The sequence below is a fragment of the Rhinichthys klamathensis genome, unplaced genomic scaffold, assembly GCF_029890125.1.
Source record: "Rhinichthys klamathensis goyatoka isolate OS25496 unplaced genomic scaffold, OSU_Roscu_1.1 h1tg000628l_1, whole genome shotgun sequence".
Lineage (NCBI taxonomy): Eukaryota > Metazoa > Chordata > Actinopteri > Cypriniformes > Leuciscidae > Rhinichthys > Rhinichthys klamathensis.
The window spans coordinates 196,637-218,739 of NW_026607076.1; the positions used below are offsets into that span (position 1 = coordinate 196,637).

At 38.0% G+C, this 22,103-nt stretch overlaps 1 protein-coding gene across 17 annotated transcripts in view; it reads right to left on the reverse strand.

Moving 5' to 3' along the window:
- The window catches only part of LOC130076115 (NLR family CARD domain-containing protein 3-like), a 42,189-nt gene extending 23,194 nt beyond the window's left edge, over positions 1-18,995 (reverse strand). For 4 of the 17 annotated variants that reach the window (XM_056241065.1, XM_056241060.1, XM_056241061.1 and 1 more), the window contains exons 1-7: positions 18,860-18,995; positions 18,532-18,627; positions 13,599-13,694; positions 10,815-10,910; positions 10,422-10,517; positions 5,034-5,129; positions 2,827-2,922 (exon numbers count right to left, since the gene is read on the reverse strand). In XM_056241065.1, the coding sequence (XP_056097040.1) occupies positions 2,827-2,922; positions 5,034-5,129; positions 10,422-10,517; positions 10,815-10,910; positions 13,599-13,694; positions 18,532-18,627; positions 18,860-18,993 (710 nt within the window). In that variant the 5' untranslated portion in view covers positions 18,994-18,995. Of the gene's footprint in view, positions 1-2,826; positions 2,923-5,033; positions 5,130-10,412; positions 10,518-10,814; positions 10,911-13,598; positions 13,695-18,531; positions 18,628-18,859 lie in introns of those variants that run through there. The other 13 variants (XM_056241053.1, XM_056241054.1, XM_056241057.1 and 10 more) reach the window with 13 other exon arrangements.
- Between the last annotated feature and the right edge of the window lie 3,108 nt (positions 18,996-22,103).

Below are 22,103 nucleotides of genomic sequence, written 5' to 3' on the forward strand. Positions count from 1 at the left end.
TCCCATACTTATGTGTGTTTGTCAGAGCCTGCCGTTGCTGTGTGATGCGCGTTCGCGGCGGCCATATCGTGATGGACGCGCTCCGAGAAAAGGCCGTTAACATCTATTCCCTATTTGACGATTAAGAATTTCGAATAATGAGCGACTAAATGTAGGCTCATACAGACGTATTTCACAAGCAGCCGCGCCGCAGCCATCATCACCGAGCGCGAACCATTGACAGTGAATGAAATGAATCGAACGCACAGACCATAGTGTGACATGCGTAAACCAATGGTGTAAACATAATCATCATAGATGACGCCACGGGTTTTTATTTAAAAGAAAGAACGTAGCCTGCTTACTATAATATAATTGATATTTTATTGCATTTGTATTAGTTGTTTGAAGAGTAAAAAAAAATCGATCGGTCTTAATGCAAATTTACAACCGGCAAGTCGGTCGGACTAAAAGGGAAAAAAAATAAAAAATTGGGTCGGTCCTAAATTGACAGGGTCGGTCGGGTTACGGCAAACAAGAATATTTTTAAGGATGGCCTAAAGCAAACACTGATCTCTATAATGGTAACTCTAAACCAAACATTTTCAATTAAACATCTCAATAACAACTGCTGTAGATGCATGACAGAATAAAATCATACTGGGTAATAATAAGCGTAATAATGTGTAATAGCTGGAAGTCAGTTGTAGTTCTTGGGTCCTATCTTGCACCGAGCGCAACTGACTTGTACCATTGTATCAGACGCATGTATCATTCCTATTTTGCACCCGACGTACAGCGGACTTTTCCCTTAAATTAGGGAATGAAGTTGTGAACTTGCCAGTAAATTAGGGAATGAACCTGCGCTCCCGGGGCAGTTCAGCGAAAAGAGGAGGCGTGTTCCGGCGCAAACATTCCCTGGTGCTATTTTGCAGTTTCAGAAAACAATTCCACCACAGACGAGGGAAAACCTAGTCTAAAGTCAGTGGCGCATTATTCAGATGCTTTTTTAAAGTGTTAGTTCGCCCATTTAAGACATGAAGTTGTATGCAATCCTTACCAGCACTATAGTGCATACACACTGACCCACTCTGTTGTCACCTCCTTGGTCAGAGTTCTGGCCGCTGGAAGTTTTTCAATAAAGTACTCCCGGTTATTTTCCGGTGCCACAAAACTGTGCGTTTTTACGTGAAAAAATTATTTGCGTTTCAAAGCTTGATTAATTTACCACACAAAAAACACGCCGGTCAAAATTCATCGGCACTATTTTCTATCCATATCTATCAATCCGCGCTGCTGTCAACGTCAACAGTGCGCACGTTCCGATCATCCATAGTGTTTACACAATCGATTGACAACGACGTAAAAAGTATTAAATTAACAATGGTGCGAACTTGTAAATTCCCAGGCTGTGACCACAAGGATGTGCCAGGATCAAAGTTCAGATTCCATCGTTTTCCTGTTTCGAATATAACTATGAGACAGCTTACCGAGCATAATCTCCATCTGCTGTTAGTCGACCTCACCAGCAGGGGTTGCAAGCGCGTGTTGTTGATTTGGCTGGTTGCCATCGGCTACTCTGCGGGAGCTAAAATATCCAAAATAAAGGATTTTCGTGTGTGCAGTGCTCACTTCAGCGAAGACGATTACATCCCCAATCAAGGAGGAAAAGGAAAATTAAAGAGTTTTGCTGTCTACCAGTACCACGGGTAAGCTCATTTACTAACTTTATGATCCCATGTCTAAACTGTACGGTAAACAAGCTGATGTTTAGACTCCATTATAAAACACGTGAAAAGATGTCTAATATAAAAACAGCTATAGGGATATTGGTACAATTTGCTGAGAAAACTATTTGATTGAAAACACACACAATTGAGGTTTTGTGTTGCAATCAATAACATTGTCGTTGTGCTAAAATTACTTTCATCATCTGATCCGTCTGGCATTGTGCTAAAATTGGTTTCATCATCAGAAGTTTCGCAGTCAGACATGTTGTCAGCGAGTCGCGCTATCAACAGCTGATCGCAACGTGCGCACTGTTGACGTTGACAGCAGCGCGGATTGATAGAAAATAGTGCCGATTAAAACTGAGGTATGAGTTTTGACCGGCGTGTTTTTTGTGTGGTAAATTAATCAAGCTTTGAAACGCAAATATTTTTTTCACGTAAAAACGCACAGTTTTGTGGCACCGGAAAATAACCGGGAGTACTTTATTGAAAAACTTCCAGCGGCCAGAACTCTGACCAGGGAGGTGACAACAGAGTGGGTCAGTGTGTATGCACTATAGTGCTGGTAAGGATTGCATACAACTTCATGTCTTAAATGGGCGAACAACAGTATCCAACACTGTTGCCAGTAGTTTACTGTAAAGTTGAGTTTTTTTGGGTCCCCATTGTGCTGAAGAGTAGAGCCTGTGCTTCAGTCCAGGAGAAGATCTACAAACATTGATGATACGCTGCATGTTGCTTTATTTAACAGGCGGTGACTGTGTAGTTACTGGTCCAGTGGAAATCTTTTTATGTACAATATTTTTTAAGTGGTCTCAAATGTAATAAGTTCACAGTAATACTTTGCTCAAATTATCTGTGCATTATACATTTTAGTTAATACATTTAAATGACAGTTGGTCAATTTAAGGCAGTCGGTTTGTGCAAGTGAAATTAGTTAACTCGAGTTAATTTTATAAATTTGTGCATTTTTTACAGTAGCATACTGTAGATTACAGTAAAGAACTGTACAATTAACAGTAAATTACTGGCTACAGTGTTGCCAGTATTTTACTGTAAAAAGCCTGGTAAGGTCTAACAGTGTGTGTAATCAATAAATGTTTAGTACAGCACTCACCTAAAGCCAGGATCAGTGTGTCCACTAAAGTTACGTGGAGGATCCATTGACCAGTCACTCTTCATGGACACACAGCTGGGGTCTGGAGGATCTGGTCTGTGCATTGAGATGAACAGAATAAATTTATGCAATTCACACACTCTTATATTCATGACTTTTGTAATGAACCGATTCAGGTGACTGAATTATTCTATTAATATTGATTATGCTGTTTGAGACTTTACAGCAAGTGCACATCCACATATCTGAGCAGTTGATTAAGATCTTTAAATTAATAACTTCTGAAATGCATTACAAAGTCACTGTAGTCCCTTTACAGCAGGGGTTCCCAACCTTTTTTGTGCCAGGGACCAGCATATTCATAAAAAAAAATTCCAGGGACCAGTTGTCAATTTGAATGCCTCAATTTTAAGATGCATCGTTGGATTCGGAACATATCACTGTGTAAAACAGTAACAGCCTATAATTTATTTGCATATAATGAACTAGGTGGCAACAAAGGCTACTTGCATACCAATCTTTTTAAACTTTCAGAATGGTTCACAAAAAGTTTCTCTTTTCTCCCATTCAATTAGGTCTACTTCAAAAGCAACTCACATAGCACTCACTCACTAGCAGGTGCATAGACGTTGGAACCCCCACCCCCGGCCGCCCCCTAAATTCACATAAGGATTCAATAAGGATTATGCATTAGCATGCATTGTGTATTATCGTGCAATTTATACGCAAAAATGAGTTTTTACGCGCATTTGATAGGCAGAAAACTTAATAATTGGTCAGAATTATGTCTGACCCATTCCAAAAGTTTTCCAATATATGTTGACACAAGCACTGATGGACCAAGAGCACACATTTCGACATAAGCAGTAAAAACTTGAAATATAAATTCTCAGAAAATGCATGTAGGCTAATACTAATATATTGAAAAGGCTGTTTATATACTCCATTAATAAAGGAGTTCAGACAATGGAAACATATCAGTCGACATGCGTTTTTATATTTAATATGAGGAAAATAGACATGCATGCGTGACACAAAAAATCTTTAACTTTTAGGTAGCAAAATATTTTTTAGAAAATTATACTAGACTAACGTCACTCATAAATCCTGAAATTTCATTCATCTCTTGAGTTTTATTAAAAATCTTTAACTTTTAGGTAGCTAAATATTTGTTAGTAATTCTGTCAATTACACTATAAGGCTAGATTTCATTGAAGGTAAATTGGAGCGGCTACACTGACGCCCACAGACGTGAAGTGAACGAGATAGAGCCTGTCCGGTACTGTCAGAAATGGTTAACTGGCGATGCATGTGCAAAACAGATTTAACTAATCATAAAGTCAACCAGGATACATAATACAGCCTACTATAGGCCTATTTAGTAACAGTTTCAGAAAACAATATCCAAACACACCGTGATTTCAAAACTTGCCGCTGAGCGTCCAACTCACGTTTCTTTCTTTCGAAAAACTCCTCCGTTTTGTCTTTGAGAGTTGGATGTTTGGTGGTTAAGTGCCGCTGCAGTTTTGACGGCTTCATTGCTTCATTGCAGAGTTTTTCTCCACAAATTACACACAACAGATTTGACGCCACGGAATCGCCTGTTGTCGTGAATCCATACCTAATGTATGAGGTATCGTATTTACGATTGAAGCTTGACTTTTTCTTTTTCTTTCTCTCGCTATATTTCAAGTTGGTCATCGCCTTTCCTTTTACCGGAACTGTCCGCAATGAAATTAGCCAAATAAACTGACCTGTGAGTATTAATCCAGCACTTGTGTGTAGTTCGGTAGAATGAAATGTCCAAGTTTGCTGAGCCCGCTCATCTCTCCACATACTTTTGTCACTTCAAGTTCAGCTGCACGCACCGCGCTTTTTTTGCAGTCAGTTTAGATATGACGCGTTGCTAAGCAATCGGAAGGCGCTCAAAGACACGCGTTTTATTTATTTTTGTATTTATTTAGTGTTTGTGTTTTGGATTAAATAACATGACACGTTAAAAAGCATTTTAAAAAGACAATTATTATTAAGAAAAAAAAAAAAAAATCTGGGAATATTTCAAGGCCCGGTACTAACATGTTCACGGACCGGCACCGGTCCGGGGACCGGGGGTTGGGAATCACTGCTTTACAGCATTAATAATGCACTATTTTCTTAGTTTCAACTTAGAAGATGTAATAAGATAAATGGTTTAGTAAAGTGTTTACCTAAACCCAGGATCAGTGTGTCCACTAAAGTTACGTGGAGGATCCATTGACCAGTCACTCTTCATGGACACACAGCTGGGGTCTGGAGGGTCCCGTCTGAGCAGTGAAGTTGAACACAACAAGTGAATGTAATTCAAACGCTCTTATATTAATCACTTTTGTAATGGTTTATTGTTCTTGGTGACTGAATAATTTGGTTAGTATGTATTATGCTGTTGTAGAAATAACAGCAAGTGCAACTGCTATAGTGCTCATATTCACATATCAGAGTTGTTAATTAAGCTCTTCATTCTGAAATGCATTGCATAGAGCAGAGGTTTCCAAACTGGGAGGCGTCTAGTAATAGGGTAATATATATATATATATATATATATATATATATATATATATATATATATATATATATATATATATATATATATTCATTTTAATGAATCGATAACAATTCTCTCTCTTTTAGTCTCTGCCGTTTAAGTTTGTATCAAAACTTTACTAGACATTATATAGTGCGCCTTCTATCCAATAATCGCATTAAGCTTTGTGTGTTGTTACTTTCGATAAGAACCAAAGTCTCATCTTAAAAATTATGTTAATGATTTTCAGGAAATTCAAACAATAGATGCCTTGTTTTTATTAAACTTCCTAGCATTTAGATTCTCTCTCTTGCCTGCTCATTTTCACCAAGCGTTAAAGTTATGTTGTACGTGAAATAGAATTTTGGTCATACCGCCCACCCCTAATTTATCATATATCTATTAATCTACAACATAAAATCCAACAATATTTCTGTAATCAGTTATTCTGAAGAATATTGAAATCACATAGTGCATTAAAACATTTTAAACTCCTGCTTGACTCAATCACACAGACATTCAGCATATGAATCTCAACAATGGTGACAATCAAAAGTGTTATGTCACAATGCATGCTGGGTTCCAGGATAGTATAAAACTCCCAGCTTGCACTCCTGCATGAATAAATAAATAACAAAATGATTGCCACCATTGTTGAGAGACTGATTTTTGATATTTCTGTGTTTCTACGAGACAGTGTAGCTCTGTTTCTTTGGTTGTGCATGATGTGTTAAAAATTGTCGTTGTAACTGATTGCTGTAGTTTCACAGGGGTCTTAATGTAACACTTTTAATAGAGGATTAAACTCTGAATGAGAATAGTGATTGAACAAGCTATATGATTTTTTTTGTCATCATAATCAATACAACAAACTGCATTCACAAACCGTGTATGTGCCCAAAAGTGTGACTTGCAAAAACACAGTTCAAGCAGCAAGTGAAAACTAATGTTAAAAAGTCAAGGGTCAGGAGCCCAACTAAGGCCATCCTTAAAAATATTTTGGTTTGCAGTAACAGCAAAAAAAAAAAAAAAAAAAGGGTCGGTAGGTAGGTCTATATTTTTTTTTTTCAAAATTCAATGAAAAAAAAAAAGGACAATTTTGGTCATGGTGATTACGTCGGTATGAATTTAAACAAATTTGCATATCGTGACGCCATTGACAGTGTCTTCAACCCATGCCTTTGGGCGCACCATTGCGAATCTGATTCTGATACAGGTTATAGACAACAAACAATTTGAAATCTTTGTCAAAAAACATGTTTATTGCATTAATTCCAGCTGCATTCATTTGGGGAAAAAGAGTGGATTTTCAGAGGGAAACAAATAAATTAATGACTAATCTCACCAGCGCCGCGCCGACCAATAAAACAGCGCATTTGGCACTATTCGTTTAAATTGGACCCATAAACATCTGCTATTATTAACGGAAATCAGTGAGGTCAAATGGCTAGGCGCATATTATGGAATGGTCGATTTTCTTTAGTGTAATTTAGTACATTTCGGTATGGGATGTGCTGTTTTATTGGTCAGCGCGGCGCTGGTGAGATTAGGTCGCGCAAGCAAACACTTCCTCCCTGCGCTGTCGAGTCTGTCGTGCTCGCGCGTCTCGGCCCATTGAGCCACGCAGATTAGCTACATGTCCGCGCTGCGCGAACTCTGTAACACCCCGCCGTTTCGTCCCACTTTGGGTGTGCTTGGCTTCCCATACTTATGTGTGTTTGTCAGAGCCTGCCGTTGCTGTGTGATGCGCGTTCGCGGCGGCCATATCGTGATGGACGCGCTCCGAGAAAAGGCCGTTAACATCTATTCCCTATTTGACGATTAAGAATTTCGAATAATGAGCGACTAAATGTAGGCTCATACAGACGTATTTCACAAGCAGCCGCGCCGCAGCCATCATCACCGAGCGCGAACCATTGACAGTGAATGAAATGAATCGAACGCACAGACCATAGTGTGACATGCGTAAACCAATGGTGTAAACATAATCATCATAGATGACGCCACGGGTTTTTATTTAAAAGAAAGAACGTAGCCTGCTTACTATAATATAATTGATATTTTATTGCATTTGTATTAGTTGTTTGAAGAGTAAAAAAAAATCGATCGGTCTTAATGCAAATTTACAACCGGCAAGTCGGTCGGACTAAAAGGGAAAAAAAATAAAAAATTGGGTCGGTCCTAAATTGACAGGGTCGGTCGGGTTACGGCAAACAAGAATATTTTTAAGGATGGCCTAAAGCAAACACTGATCTCTATAATGGTAACTCTAAACCAAACATTTTCAATTAAACATCTCAATAACAACTGCTGTAGATGCATGACAGAATAAAATCATACTGGGTAATAATAAGCGTAATAATGTGTAATAGCTGGAAGTCAGTTGTAGTTCTTGGGTCCTATCTTGCACCGAGCGCAACTGACTTGTACCATTGTATCAGACGCATGTATCATTCCTATTTTGCACCCGACGTACAGCGGACTTTTCCCTTAAATTAGGGAATGAAGTTGTGAACTTGCCAGTAAATTAGGGAATGAACCTGCGCTCCCGGGGCAGTTCAGCGAAAAGAGGAGGCGTGTTCCGGCGCAAACATTCCCTGGTGCTATTTTGCAGTTTCAGAAAACAATTCCACCACAGACGAGGGAAAACCTAGTCTAAAGTCAGTGGCGCATTATTCAGATGCTTTTTTAAAGTGTTAGTTCGCCCATTTAAGACATGAAGTTGTATGCAATCCTTACCAGCACTATAGTGCATACACACTGACCCACTCTGTTGTCACCTCCTTGGTCAGAGTTCTGGCCGCTGGAAGTTTTTCAATAAAGTACTCCCGGTTATTTTCCGGTGCCACAAAACTGTGCGTTTTTACGTGAAAAAATTATTTGCGTTTCAAAGCTTGATTAATTTACCACACAAAAAACACGCCGGTCAAAATTCATCGGCACTATTTTCTATCCATATCTATCAATCCGCGCTGCTGTCAACGTCAACAGTGCGCACGTTCCGATCATCCATAGTGTTTACACAATCGATTGACAACGACGTAAAAAGTATTAAATTAACAATGGTGCGAACTTGTAAATTCCCAGGCTGTGACCACAAGGATGTGCCAGGATCAAAGTTCAGATTCCATCGTTTTCCTGTTTCGAATATAACTATGAGACAGCTTACCGAGCATAATCTCCATCTGCTGTTAGTCGACCTCACCAGCAGGGGTTGCAAGCGCGTGTTGTTGATTTGGCTGGTTGCCATCGGCTACTCTGCGGGAGCTAAAATATCCAAAATAAAGGATTTTCGTGTGTGCAGTGCTCACTTCAGCGAAGACGATTACATCCCCAATCAAGGAGGAAAAGGAAAATTAAAGAGTTTTGCTGTCTACCAGTACCACGGGTAAGCTCATTTACTAACTTTATGATCCCATGTCTAAACTGTACGGTAAACAAGCTGATGTTTAGACTCCATTATAAAACACGTGAAAAGATGTCTAATATAAAAACAGCTATAGGGATATTGGTACAATTTGCTGAGAAAACTATTTGATTGAAAACACACACAATTGAGGTTTTGTGTTGCAATCAATAACATTGTCGTTGTGCTAAAATTACTTTCATCATCTGATCCGTCTGGCATTGTGCTAAAATTGGTTTCATCATCAGAAGTTTCGCAGTCAGACATGTTGTCAGCGAGTCGCGCTATCAACAGCTGATCGCAACGTGCGCACTGTTGACGTTGACAGCAGCGCGGATTGATAGAAAATAGTGCCGATTAAAACTGAGGTATGAATTTTGACCGGCGTGTTTTTTGTGTGGTAAATTAATCAAGCTTTGAAACGCAAATATTTTTTTCACGTAAAAACGCACAGTTTTGTGGCACCGGAAAATAACCGGGAGTACTTTATTGAAAAACTTCCAGCGGCCAGAACTCTGACCAGGGAGGTGACAACAGAGTGGGTCAGTGTGTATGCACTATAGTGCTGGTAAGGATTGTCTTAAATGGGCGAACTAACCCTTTAAGGGCGCATGCTCGGCCATAATGTAGCGTGTGCACAATGCGCATACACTGTGCTTCTCTCATCTACACAGATGCAGCAGTTCCCATTTTTGCAAACTATACATACAAGGAAAAATATTCCACACTAGGGAAATCATTGTGGTGTCCATGAAGATGTGAAAAAATAGGCATAAATATAGCTTACACATTTACCCAAATTATTATTCGCCTGTGTAACCGAAGCTAATTTGGGTGGGATTCTCCCGTCCCCATACAACGTCACTTCTCTGTCTTTTACGGCCCTGGCGCGAACGTCGGTCTCCTCGGCTGTGAACCGCTCCTGGCGTGCGCCTGGCAAATCCGCCATTATAATAGCAATCCGCCATGGAACAAGCGTGCCTGCTCTTAAAAGGAATGTGAGAATACGCTCTGATTGGTTTATTTCACGTTACGCCCAAACCACACCTATGAGTAATGTAGCTTCTTCAGACCAACACATTTTAAATTTGTGTCGGGCGCAAGAGTCATTTATCACAACAGTATCCAACACTGTTGCCAGTAGTTTACTGTAAAGTTGAGTTTTTTTGGGTCCCCATTGTGCTGAAGAGTAGAGCCTGTGCTTCAGTCCAGGAGAAGATCTACAAACATTGATGATACGCTGCATGTTGCTTTATTTAACAGGCGGTGACTGTGTAGTTACTGGTCCAGTGGAAATCTTTTTATGTACAATATTTTTTAAGTGGTCTCAAATGTAATAATTTCACAGTAATACTTTGCTCAAATTATCTGTGCATTATACATTTTAGTTAATACATTTAAATGACAGTTGGTCAATTTAAGGCAGTCGGTTTGTGCAAGTGAAATTAGTTAACTCGAGTTAATTTTATAAATTTGTGAATTTTTTCCAGTAGCATACTGTAGATTACAGTAAAGAACTGTACAATTAACAGTAAATTACTGGCTACAGTGTTGCCAGTATTTTACTGTAAAAAGCCTGGTAAGGTCTAACAGTGTGTGTAATCAATAAATGTTTAGTACAGCACTCACCTAAACCCAGGATCAGTGTGTCCACTAAAGTTACGTGGAGGATCCATTGACCAGTCACTCTTCATGGACACACAGCTGGGGTCTGGAGGATCTGGTCTGTGCATTGAGATGAACAGAATAAATTTATGTAATTCACACACTCTTATATTCATGACTTTTGTAATGAACCGATTCAGGTGACTGAATTATTCTATTAATATTGATTATGCTGTTTGAGACTTTACAGCAAGTGCACATCCACATATGTGAGCAGTTGATTAAGATCTTTAAATTAATAACTTCTGAAATGCATTACAAAGTCACTGTAGTCCCTTTACAGCATTAATAATGCACTATTTTCTTAGTTTCAACTTAGAAGATGTAATAAGATAAATGGTTTAGTAAAGTGTTTACCTAAACCCAGGATCAGTGTGTCCACTAAAGTTAACTGGAGGATCCATTGACCAGTCACTCTTCATGGACACACAGCTGGGGTCTGGAGGGTCCCGTCTGAGCAGTGAAGTTGAACACAACAAGTGAATGTAATTCAAACGCTCTTATATTAATCACTTTTGTAATGGTTTATTGTTCTTGGTGACTGAATAATTTGGTTAGTATGTATTATGCTGTTGTAGAAATAACAGCAAGTGCAACTGCTATAGTGCTCATATTCACATATCAGAGTTGTTAATTAAGCTCTTCATTCTGAAATGCATTGCATAGAGCAGAGGTTTCCAAACTGGGAGGCGTCTAGTAATAGGGTAATATATATAATATATATATATATATATTCATTTTAATGAATCGATAACAATTCTCTCTCTTTTAGTCTCTGCCGTTTAAGTTTGTATCAAAACTTTACTAGACATTATATAGTGCACCTTCTATCCAATAATCGCATTAAGCTTTGTGTGTTGTTACTTTCGATAAGAACCAAAGTCTCATCTTAAAAATTATGTTAATGATTTTCAGGAAATTCAAACAATAGATGCCTTGTTTTTATTAAACTTCCTAGCATTTAGATTCTCTCTCTTGCCTGCTCATTTTCACCAAGCGTTAAAGTTATGTTATAATGCAACTCTGTGTGTCCGTTGCTATGCAGCTACTATTGCACACTTGTTGCACACTGAAGTAAGATAGATCGATATTAGACTCAGTAAAAATAGTACTCGTGGTAAATCAAGAAAACAAGATTTAGACATTTAGACTAAATGTGTTGAGATGTATAACGATGATCCTGTCAATTAATGTATGCAAACAGTTGCTCGCCTGTCTAATAAAATACATAATATATAAAAGCATATTTGGTGTTTCCATGGTTTCTTCTAAAATAAAACCGGAAATTGAGGGTAACGCGTGGATGGTGTCATTGATAGGCGACACAAGGACATGGTCCTTGGTTAAAATTGCTTACTTCTCTGAATTTAAACATTCTTGGAAAAATTTGGGATAATGTAAGTGCAAAAGTCAACAAAATATATAACTGTCACCAGTAGGCTCAGTCACTTTCAGTTTGTTTTGGATTTTCTCACGTGTGTTACCCTCTCTGTGTTTCCCGCCACAATCTGTTCCCATGGACACCGATTACCTCTCTCACAGCTGCCTGTCATTTGTATCAATCATTTCTGTGTATTTAGTTCCTGCCTGTCTTCTGTTCAGTGTCCGGTATTGTTCGTGTGTTGTGTTTACACGCTGTCAAACCTGTTCGCCTGTCTTCCGTGCATCGATTATTAAAGAAAGTTTTGAAAGTGTTCTTCATCTCTCTTGCCTGAACCAACCAGTGACAATAACATTGTAGTAGTGGTTTTTGGATATTTAATCCAAATATATTACATATTGTACTTATAATTATCTAATTAACTCCAAAACTTTTTCAGTGTTACTATCCCATATAAACACAGAGCAGTGTTAAATTAACACCAGGGATTTTACTGTGTACAGATGTAATAAGATACATGCTGTGATGGATTTTTTAATTAATCAACTAACATTTGTTTTTCTTGCAAGAACAACATTCATATGCTTTTTTGTATGTTTCCCCTTTTGGTGAAAACTTGTGACTTTGGTTGTGTGAGTGTATAAATAACAAATATGGGAAATGACACTAATGAAACAGATGACTAAACTTGAAACCAAAAACAGAGTTTACTCCTACCTAGTAACAGCAGAGTTTGCATATGAAGAACCAATCAAATTGTAGGGAAATTATGTAATGTATAATGGCATTGTTGCCATACCCCTATTCTATAAAAACGGTTGTATTCGTGTTTTCTGGTAACCTGGCTAACGTCAGATCACGTCTCATTGAGACACGGTCTGGGATCCACATGTTCATTTTCTCGTATTTGAGGCGTGGTTTACGAATGCCCAGAGCCGTTTATTGGGTGCTACGAAAGTCTATAAAATGCGCCTGTACGTAGCTCATAGCCAATCGTTTCAATTATACCAGATGACGTATGTAGAGCGGTTTAACGGCAAAATAAATAAACTTGCGTTCTAAACTACTTAGAACAATATCTAAGGCTGCATCGAAAGGTAACTTCGCGTCTGCTGCCATGTTTGATCCATAGGTATGAACAAACTGCTTCGGTGTGTCGCATAGATGTCCTCATCGTCTTGTTGCTCCCTCCCCGTTCTGTGATTGGTCCCCTCGCTGAGACAAAAACCTGGTCCATGGTATCCAGACTGGCTAGTAGCATGAATAAAATCGCGCTGCGCAAAGGCAGCATGAGGAAACCTAGGCTAGTTTTCTGGTGGGATTCTAAATGGAATTTGCCTGAGATCCTCCGGCCTTGCTTCTTGGGAGAGATGCTCTGAGAATTGTTTGAGGACTCTACCGGCCGTGATTAAAGCATTTAAAGGACATTTGCTGAAGTCTGTCTGTATATTATTGCTGCGCAGCAAGTTAGTTAGTGGAACAAGATATTTAGCGAAACACTAGAGACATTATTACCAAGTGATAGTGTGGGACAAGTTAAGAACACTAGAGACCTTATTCCCAAGTGATAGTGTTCGATAGGGGGCGAGATGTCGTTCGACTCTTTGTGAGACTCTTAGGCGGGGTTAGATTGTGTCAACCTGTGTGTTCAGAGGTAACTCAACTGAGTATAATATTTTCAGGTGTCAAGGACACCAGGTTCAACCTAAGTCAGATGCGTGGGGGGAAAATCTACCACAATGGTTTAGTAAAGGGTTTACCTAAAGCCAGGATCAGTGTGTCCACTGAAGTTACGTGGAGGATCCATTGACCAGTCACTCTTCATGGACACACAGCTGGATCCTGGAGGGTCCCGTCTGTGGATTTAGTTAAACACAAATCTTAAATTTATGACTTTTGTATTTAACCGATTCAGGTGACTGAATTATTCTATTAATATTGATTATGCTGTTGGAGACTTTACAGCAAGTGCACATCCACATTTGTGAGCAGTTGATTAAGATCTTTAAATTAATAACGTCTGAAATGCATTACATACAGTCACTTTAGTGCCTTTACAGCATTAATAATGCATATACGTTACAAACCCTGTTACTGCAGCAGGAAATCCAGCAGTATTATGACAATCAGTTCGTTTTTAACAAACATGAGCACAAACCAATTACCTACAATGACATATAGCCTAGACAGACACAGACATCAATAATCAGCACATGAATCTCAACAAGGATGACAATCAAAAGTGCCATGCTGCAATAGTACAAAACTCCCAGCATGCATTGCAGAATGAATGAATTATGCAGTTGAATTGTCTAGGGCTGTCAACTTTAGTCGTTTACTCGACTAATCGGTCGATGCCGTCTTGGTCGACTGACATTCTTATTGGTCGACCAGTTGCATTTTTTTCTTTTTTTACTAATAGAAATAAATTTTCAATGATTTACTCCTTTATATTTATTCCTTTATAAGCAGTTATATATTACTGTATTCTAAATATAATTAGCCTATGGTTTATCCACAACTTTAAATGCTTTAATTTAGGCTATTTTGTAACAGCGCCACAGTTTAGCGCACACACATAGAACACTCGGTTCGCACCTGTGGCTGGCTGCGCTGCTGCTTCGTGCTCAGTAAGGGATAGGTAGTTTAGCTGTATTCATTCAGTTAGAACGCTACTTGTTTCGGTTTTTATGTTTTTATACACTATATGTTTTTATCTCGATGCGGCGTGGACGCACTTGGGAAAAAAGAGCGCGTCGCACCGTGACCGTGTTGCTTCCATCATGAGCGCGCACACCGCGCGCCTACATTTGAAATCGAACTTGAGCGCGCAAAAGACGTGAGCAGTCCCTTTAACGGCTTTATCATGCTGACTCACTAGAGGGTATGCGCATGACGTCACCGTCGGCCGGAGTGAATGCGGTCACGCCCACAAGTGGCAAAAAGACTGAGCGGCAGCAATTTTGTTTTCAGCGTGAACGCCGTGAAAATCACACAAAACACATCTAAAACGGGAAAGAGCTTTGCGATTGACTGTACAACTAGATTTGACCAGAAATCTGAGGTACTGTATATTTTTACAGACTGCAAAAAGCTACAGAACAGACTATATTCTGCATAATTGGATGTTTTTAAATAAACACTGACAAAAAACTATACAAGTTTTAGGGCTGGACGATATGATGATATACAGTATAACATTAATGTAAGTGATCACTCGGATTTAGACCTATCTATATTGTATTTATATAAAACGTTTACAGGCAAATTGTCTTCATTTATTTCCACGGCATCGAAATCAGGCACATATAAATGTCAGGAAACACGATTCCTGGCTGCATGTCAATATCCATGGATCACTGGATCTTTGATAAGTTGTAAGGAACACTATATCGAGTCCAACTTTTAGTTTAAACTGATAATAGTTTGTTTTACTCGCGTTAACGCAGTTTCCCCTATTAACTCCAGTCACGCAGCAGCTCGTCTTCTGCCACTCAGTCCCGCTGAGGGGGGCGTGTTCCGGCGGGGAAGTGACGTTAATGCATTCCCTCTATAGATTGTGTTTTCTTGATATGTTTTTGTTTTTATTTGTACACTTGACACGTTTGAAAATAGCCTAAATAATGTAACAAAACGAAAATAAACCTATATGCGGTCCTACAATACAGCCTATTATTATTAGGATTGTTTTTTAGGCTCTTTGTTTTTTTGTGTGTTTGTTTTAAAACGCCTAGATCGGCTGGACAAAAGTTAACCCATAGCTTTGAAAGTAAAGAAGAATATACAGCCTGTATAAACGAGAGCTTTTGTTAGGATTTTTCATTGTGGCAGATAGCAGTTATATTTTTTGTAGCATGTGGTGTGGTCAGGTGCGCGATTGTGACTGTTACTATAGACAGAGCAGGGGCGTAGAATTTAGTAGGGACGCTAGGGACGTGTCCCTACCAATATCCAGTGACACTGATATATCCCTAGCAATAATTTCAATCAAAACTTAAAATATATTTATATATTGATGTCCCCGTCCCCACCAATTTCAAAATCAAACGTACGCCACTGAGACAGAGCTCCTCAATTTTTGCAGTTAAAAAAAAATCACTTAATTTTCGAAGAATTGTATTATTATTATAGTTATGTATTTTTGATGTTTTTTAGTTGTTGTTTTATAAATGCTCTATGACAATTGTTAAAAAATGTTCAACCAAAACAACATTTTTTTTTTTTTTTTTTTCGACTAATCGTTGTGCAGGACAAGACTTTGGTCGACTAAGGATTTCTTTGGTTGACTACAGCCCTATTGTCCTATTGTTTTGTTTAAAGGAACACTCCACCGTTTTTCTAAATTGGGGTTATTCACTGTCTGTCTCCCCTACATTTAGATAGGTGGGCAAATGCATTTTTGTCTCAGTGCATGCATTGTCTTAGTCTGGCAGCACCACCGCTAGCTTAGCTTAGCATAATGAATGGAATCCTATGTTGCCAGGTAGCATGTCGTGAGTAAAAGTGATAAAAAAATAAAAAGAATAAAAAGAATTACTTCTTGTGGCCTGCTTATTTACGAGTACAAATAGCAATGCAGATTAAGACTAGGTGATTTCCTAGGCAGAGATTGATTTGGGACTATATGAGGGGGAAGCACAGCCGAAGCACTGCTACTTGGGCGCAGAGATATCACGCAACACCTGAAATAAAGCTTGCCACAAAGAACCGGCGAAAGTAATAGTTATGCATGAAACATTTGAATTGTTGATAAAGTTGATAAATTAATAAAGTTAACGATGCAGACTCGCCATCTTCGCAGTAGTGAACGCGGCTATAGAGAGAAATGCACACTTCATATGAAGTGTGCACGCGCCGGCGCCTCCGTGTCCTGATTATATTGTCCACTATATTTGCTTCTTATTTATTAATCCAGGCAAATTTGTTGATGAAACATTGATTAAAATGAAGATACAATTTATACAAAACGATAAATTGAAAACGAAATTTTCAAGCAAAAATAATATTCGAAGATCTCTGGGTATTATTTGATTATTATTCGAAAATCACACCCCTCCACCACATGCACGCACACATGCATACACACCAGAGCATGAGCAAAGCGGAGCGGTGTGACGCTTATAAGTTAAAAAACTTAAACATACGTTTCATATTTATGTTTAAATAGCCTAATATAATGTTATTTTTATTTATTTCATCTATGTCGATTATATGAAAAGGGAACCGCATGAGATGAGTAAGATAGGATCATAAGATGACCAATATATCGGAAAACATTTGGAATGGGTCAGATTTTGACCACTTATTAAGTTTTGTTTTGTAGAAAGCCTTTCTTTAAATTTTATTTCGTTTTGTATAAATTTTATCTTAATTTTAATCAATGTTTCATTGGAACCCAAAAACACCTTAGACCCCAGAGGGTTAAGAAAGACCTTTACCTTTAAAGAATAAGAGATTAAAGAATAACAACAACTTTAATGGAGTCAGATTAATTATATTGGAGTCAGATAAATATTTGAATTATACACGTCATCCTTGAACTGCCTTGTTCCGATTAGTGGTTCAAAATACCAGTGTAAGCTTCCAGCCTTACAATCTCATTTCACTTTAGCTTTTTTTGTTACTGCAATTGTGTTTAAAGGTGAACTATGCAGGTTTTTTACCTCAACCGAACAGCTTCGGAGTCATTGGAATGGTTATATTACTCTTTTCAGGTTGAATGGTGGTCGTTTCGCACCCCCCTATCACATGTGAGTGTAAAAAACACACTTGCAACTTTGAGCCGGCGGGCCCGAAATGCTTTACGGCAAAGCACAAATGTCAGAAAAGATCTGATAAAATTCTGATAAAATAAGCATCAAACAGAAATAAATCCTGCGCCGTATACATGTGGTGTTCGAGGCGCACAGACAATACAGACTGCCGACAGTTAAACAGGGCGTGCAGCTCTTTAAAGGGGCCACACCTTATTTCCACTCGTTACAGCGTCCATCCTACTGAACAGGTACCGGTGTTCATTAAAAAAAAACAAAAAAACAGGTACTGGTGTACAGGGGGAGGGGATCAGGCCGTGAGTGCGAGCCATCTCTGCGTGAGTGCTATTTACGACAGTGCAAGTGCTCCACAGCGACTCTAGGGGTCGCTGTTTGACAAACGGAATTCCTGCATAGTGCACACACACTGTCACAGAGGCAAAAAAATAATAATATATATAATAAGAGTTAAGAGCCCAATTAAATGAAACACTGATCACGGTTGTGGTGACTTCAAATGAAACAGAGTTACACATCTTTATTTCTTTGCTCTTGGCTGACATGTGGCATTGCTATGGCCTGCTTGTGGCCCAGATCTGGCAAACAGGAGTGAGCCACCCAAGGGCCGTCAATCCATGCTGCATGTGGGTCAGATCAGTATTCCACGGGTGCCAGATGTGGGCCGAAATAATGTTGCTATCTGGGTTATTATAGTTGGGAGTTTTTAGTGCTCAACACAAAACTAGTTTGGGAGTCAAAGAAGACATGCATGATATGCATTAGGGATGATAAAGTATATTATTCAATTCACCACCCCAATGATTGCATTTGCTGCTGGATTTACATTCCTAAGATTTCACAACGTCCAAGATTAAATAATAATTTGTAATTCCATCACAGACCTCATGAAGAATCAATAAATGTTTAGTAAAGCACTTACCTAAACCCAAGATCAGTGTGTCCGCTGAAGTTGCGTGGAGGATCCATTGACCAGTCACTCTTCATGGACACACAGCTGGGGTCTGGAGGATCTGGTCTGGTTAGTGAAATGAACAGAATGTAATTCACACACTCTTAATTTAATCACTTTTCTAATGAACTGATTCAGACTTTACAGCAAGTGCATATGTGAGTCATTGATTAAGATATTTTATTTAATACCTTCTTGCATTATATACAGTCACTTTAGCTCATCTACAGCATTAATAATGAACAATTTCTTAGTTTCAACAATAATAATAAGATAAATGGTTTAGTAAAATGTCTACCTAAAGCCAGGATCAGTGTGTCCACTGAAGTTACGTGGAGGATCCATTGACCGGTCACTCTTCATGGACACACAGCTGGATTCATATGACTGTGATCTTTGCATCTTAAATGAACTGAAGCAAAACAAAAACATGAAGGGAATTTAGAATATTTATGCTAAATTAATTACCACTAGTCATTCTCAGGAAATGATGAAATTGAGCCATGTGAATGAAAATCATATTTTACCAACTTTTAATTCTTAATCTAAAAGGCCAAATCCTTATGTATCCTCATATTTAGGATTTGGCCTTTTAGATTAAGAATTAAAAGTTGGTAAAATATGATTTTCATTCACATGGCTCAATTTCATCATTTCCTGAGATTTGGTTGTGGTGGTATCACACAGCTTCAATGTGCCTCAGTAAAACCACATAGTTATATTAATAATACTGGTACTTTCAATACCTGCCAACTCTTGCATGGCAACATTTTGAGCATTAATGGCAAAAAATAAATCGGCTAAACTTGCGAATCGAATCGCACTGCACCTCATCAGTATTCCTGTGCTTTTTGCCAGAAGAAAAACTCGAGAGACAGTTTTATATTGTGCTGATATCACATTAAGCATAATTATGTCCAAAATGCGTCTTTCAACGTAGGCTACGCTTTTGTGACAAATACATTAAAAAGACGTCTTTTGAACATAGTTTTGCTTAGTGGATAGAGAAAACCAACTCTTTGAATCTTCTGTAGGCCTAAATGACGTCCTAAATATTCGAATACAAACATCGAATTATTGTTTTTAAAAGGGATTGTCTCAATATCGTTAAATCTATCTTTTCTAGCACGATGTATTAGCGTTCTGAATGCAAATTCATTAGTCTACTTTAAACTATAAAATGTATTTAGATGTATATAAAATTAATGGAAAATCAGGTAGTTAGCGAAACAAAATGGCCCTGGGACACAGCAGCTACAAAAACACAAAAATAAAATTTAAGCAATACTTAAACTGTATCTGTAAGACTCACCCGTTTGAAAATGTACCAGTCACAAATCATGCTGATCATATTGATGTTACATTAAGAAAATCTAAATGATTTTTGATGTTTTCATAAAATGGCTGCGTATGCCGATGGATTTTACTTTCACTTTGATGAACACCGCCTCTCAGATGAGCAGGAAAGGGGCGTAAATTTATTTTTTTCCGGTTTCTTAAAGGGGAACAGTTTAAACAGCATGGATCTTTTCCATATAGAGCTGACGAAGAGATTCCCCTGAATGGTCCGATTGTTCGATTCTCGCACATTTGTGCGTCAAATACTCTTAGAGGAAGATTATGTCATTAAAAACAAAAGACGACAAATATGGAAACAACAAACTGCGTTTGTTCTGCTGGAGTTTGAAAGAGTTTGAAAGAGTTGCTGTCCTCTGCAGGTCACAAGCAGGAACATGCGTTCATCAAACAACCATAGGCTAATACATAGTGCAAAAAAATACATACAATATTTAAGAACATCCATTAAGTTTATGAATATCCCAATCAATAAATAAGAGTTTGTACCTCAACACCAGTATGAAAGGGAATAATATTTGAATAGATCTTCCACAAAAAATATTTAATACAGTAAAGTCACTTAATAGAACACACACACACACACACACACACACACACATTCTGGTTCGCTATCTTTGTGAACACTCTCCATGCGTAATGATTTGTATTCGGTACAAACTGTATATTATATCCCTTTACACTAACCCTACCATTCAGTTTTGATGATAATGTCTCTTTGGCCCCAATTCAACATCAGTTAATATCTCAGTAAAATAAAACACACAAATGTGCATTATGGGACATTACTGCTGACACATTTAGTTCAAATGACATTATTATATGATATGAATCCGACGCAGCAGTGTTTTGAGTTTATAATGTCAATTATCTTTTAAATCAGAGAGACTCTTCACACTCGCATGTACCAGATTATTCCCATTGAGATTGTCTCAATTGTGAGGAGTTTGAGCGCAGAAATTAGGAAATGAGAAGCAATATATCAGATGACACAGTATAAGTAAAAAGAGTTTTGTGTTATTCATGGCAGAGGTCATAAATTGTTCAAAATAATAGTGAGAGCTGCTGGGAGGTTCCTGGATATTAAAAGGCTAACATGGGAAATGTTTAGAGATGGTCTAACTACAAAAATACAGCCAAGAATCATGGGATGGACAATAATCTTAATGTTAGTAATATTACAATATAATGCTAGAAGTTTGCACTCAAAAAAATGATATGTTGGCTTTCCTTAACTTTTTTATGTAAACAGGTTCCACCGGTTCCACATAACTATGTTTCGTTAAACAAACATAATATGTTCATGTAACTTCAACATCATGGAATTTGGTCATTTTAAGCGACCCAATTAAACTCTGAGCTAATGAGTTAATTAAGTGAATAACTGAGTGATGATTGAGCATTATTGAAGACACCTGATGTTAACAAGCAGAATCTCTGAAGGAGAAAACCGGAATGTTTAAGTCACCATTATGGAGATAAGTGTGTGTTTTAGTTGGGCTCTTGACCATTGACTTATTAACTTTAGATATTGTTTGGTTGCTGTACATGAGTTATAGCAGCCGGATGAACAATAAACTGAGAAGATCTGATGGTGTTGGTTGTGTTTTAACATAATCATTATTTCTATAGGCAGTGATCACTTTCCTATTTTGATAGAAATGTGTATAAATAAGAGTGTAGAGAGAAATGAAAGAAGAGAAGGGAAATGGAAATATGAGAAAGCTAACTGGACTTAGTATATGAGAATGGTGAAGGATAGTTTAGACATAAATGATGTAAGAAATGGTGATGACATAAAAGCTATAAGTGAGAAAATTATAGGGGTCATGAAAAATGCAGCAGTATTACTAAAAGAAAAGGAAGAAGAAAGATTAAAATGGTACCATGGTGAAATAAGGAGTGTGATGAAGCTATTAGAAGGAAAATGAGAGCGTACAAGAAGAAGGCATAACTATCAAGATAATGGAATATAAGAGAGAACAGGCAAAAGTAAAAGTTGTGTTAAGAAGGGAAAAAAGACAACATTGGAGAGATTTCTGTGACAGAATACGGAATAACATCAATAGAAGAGGTATGGAATATGATCAGAAGGATGAACGGAATAAGGAAGGAGATAGAATACCCCGTGTTTAATGAAGAGGAAGTTATAGCAGTAGAAAACAGTGATACGTTTATAAAATACA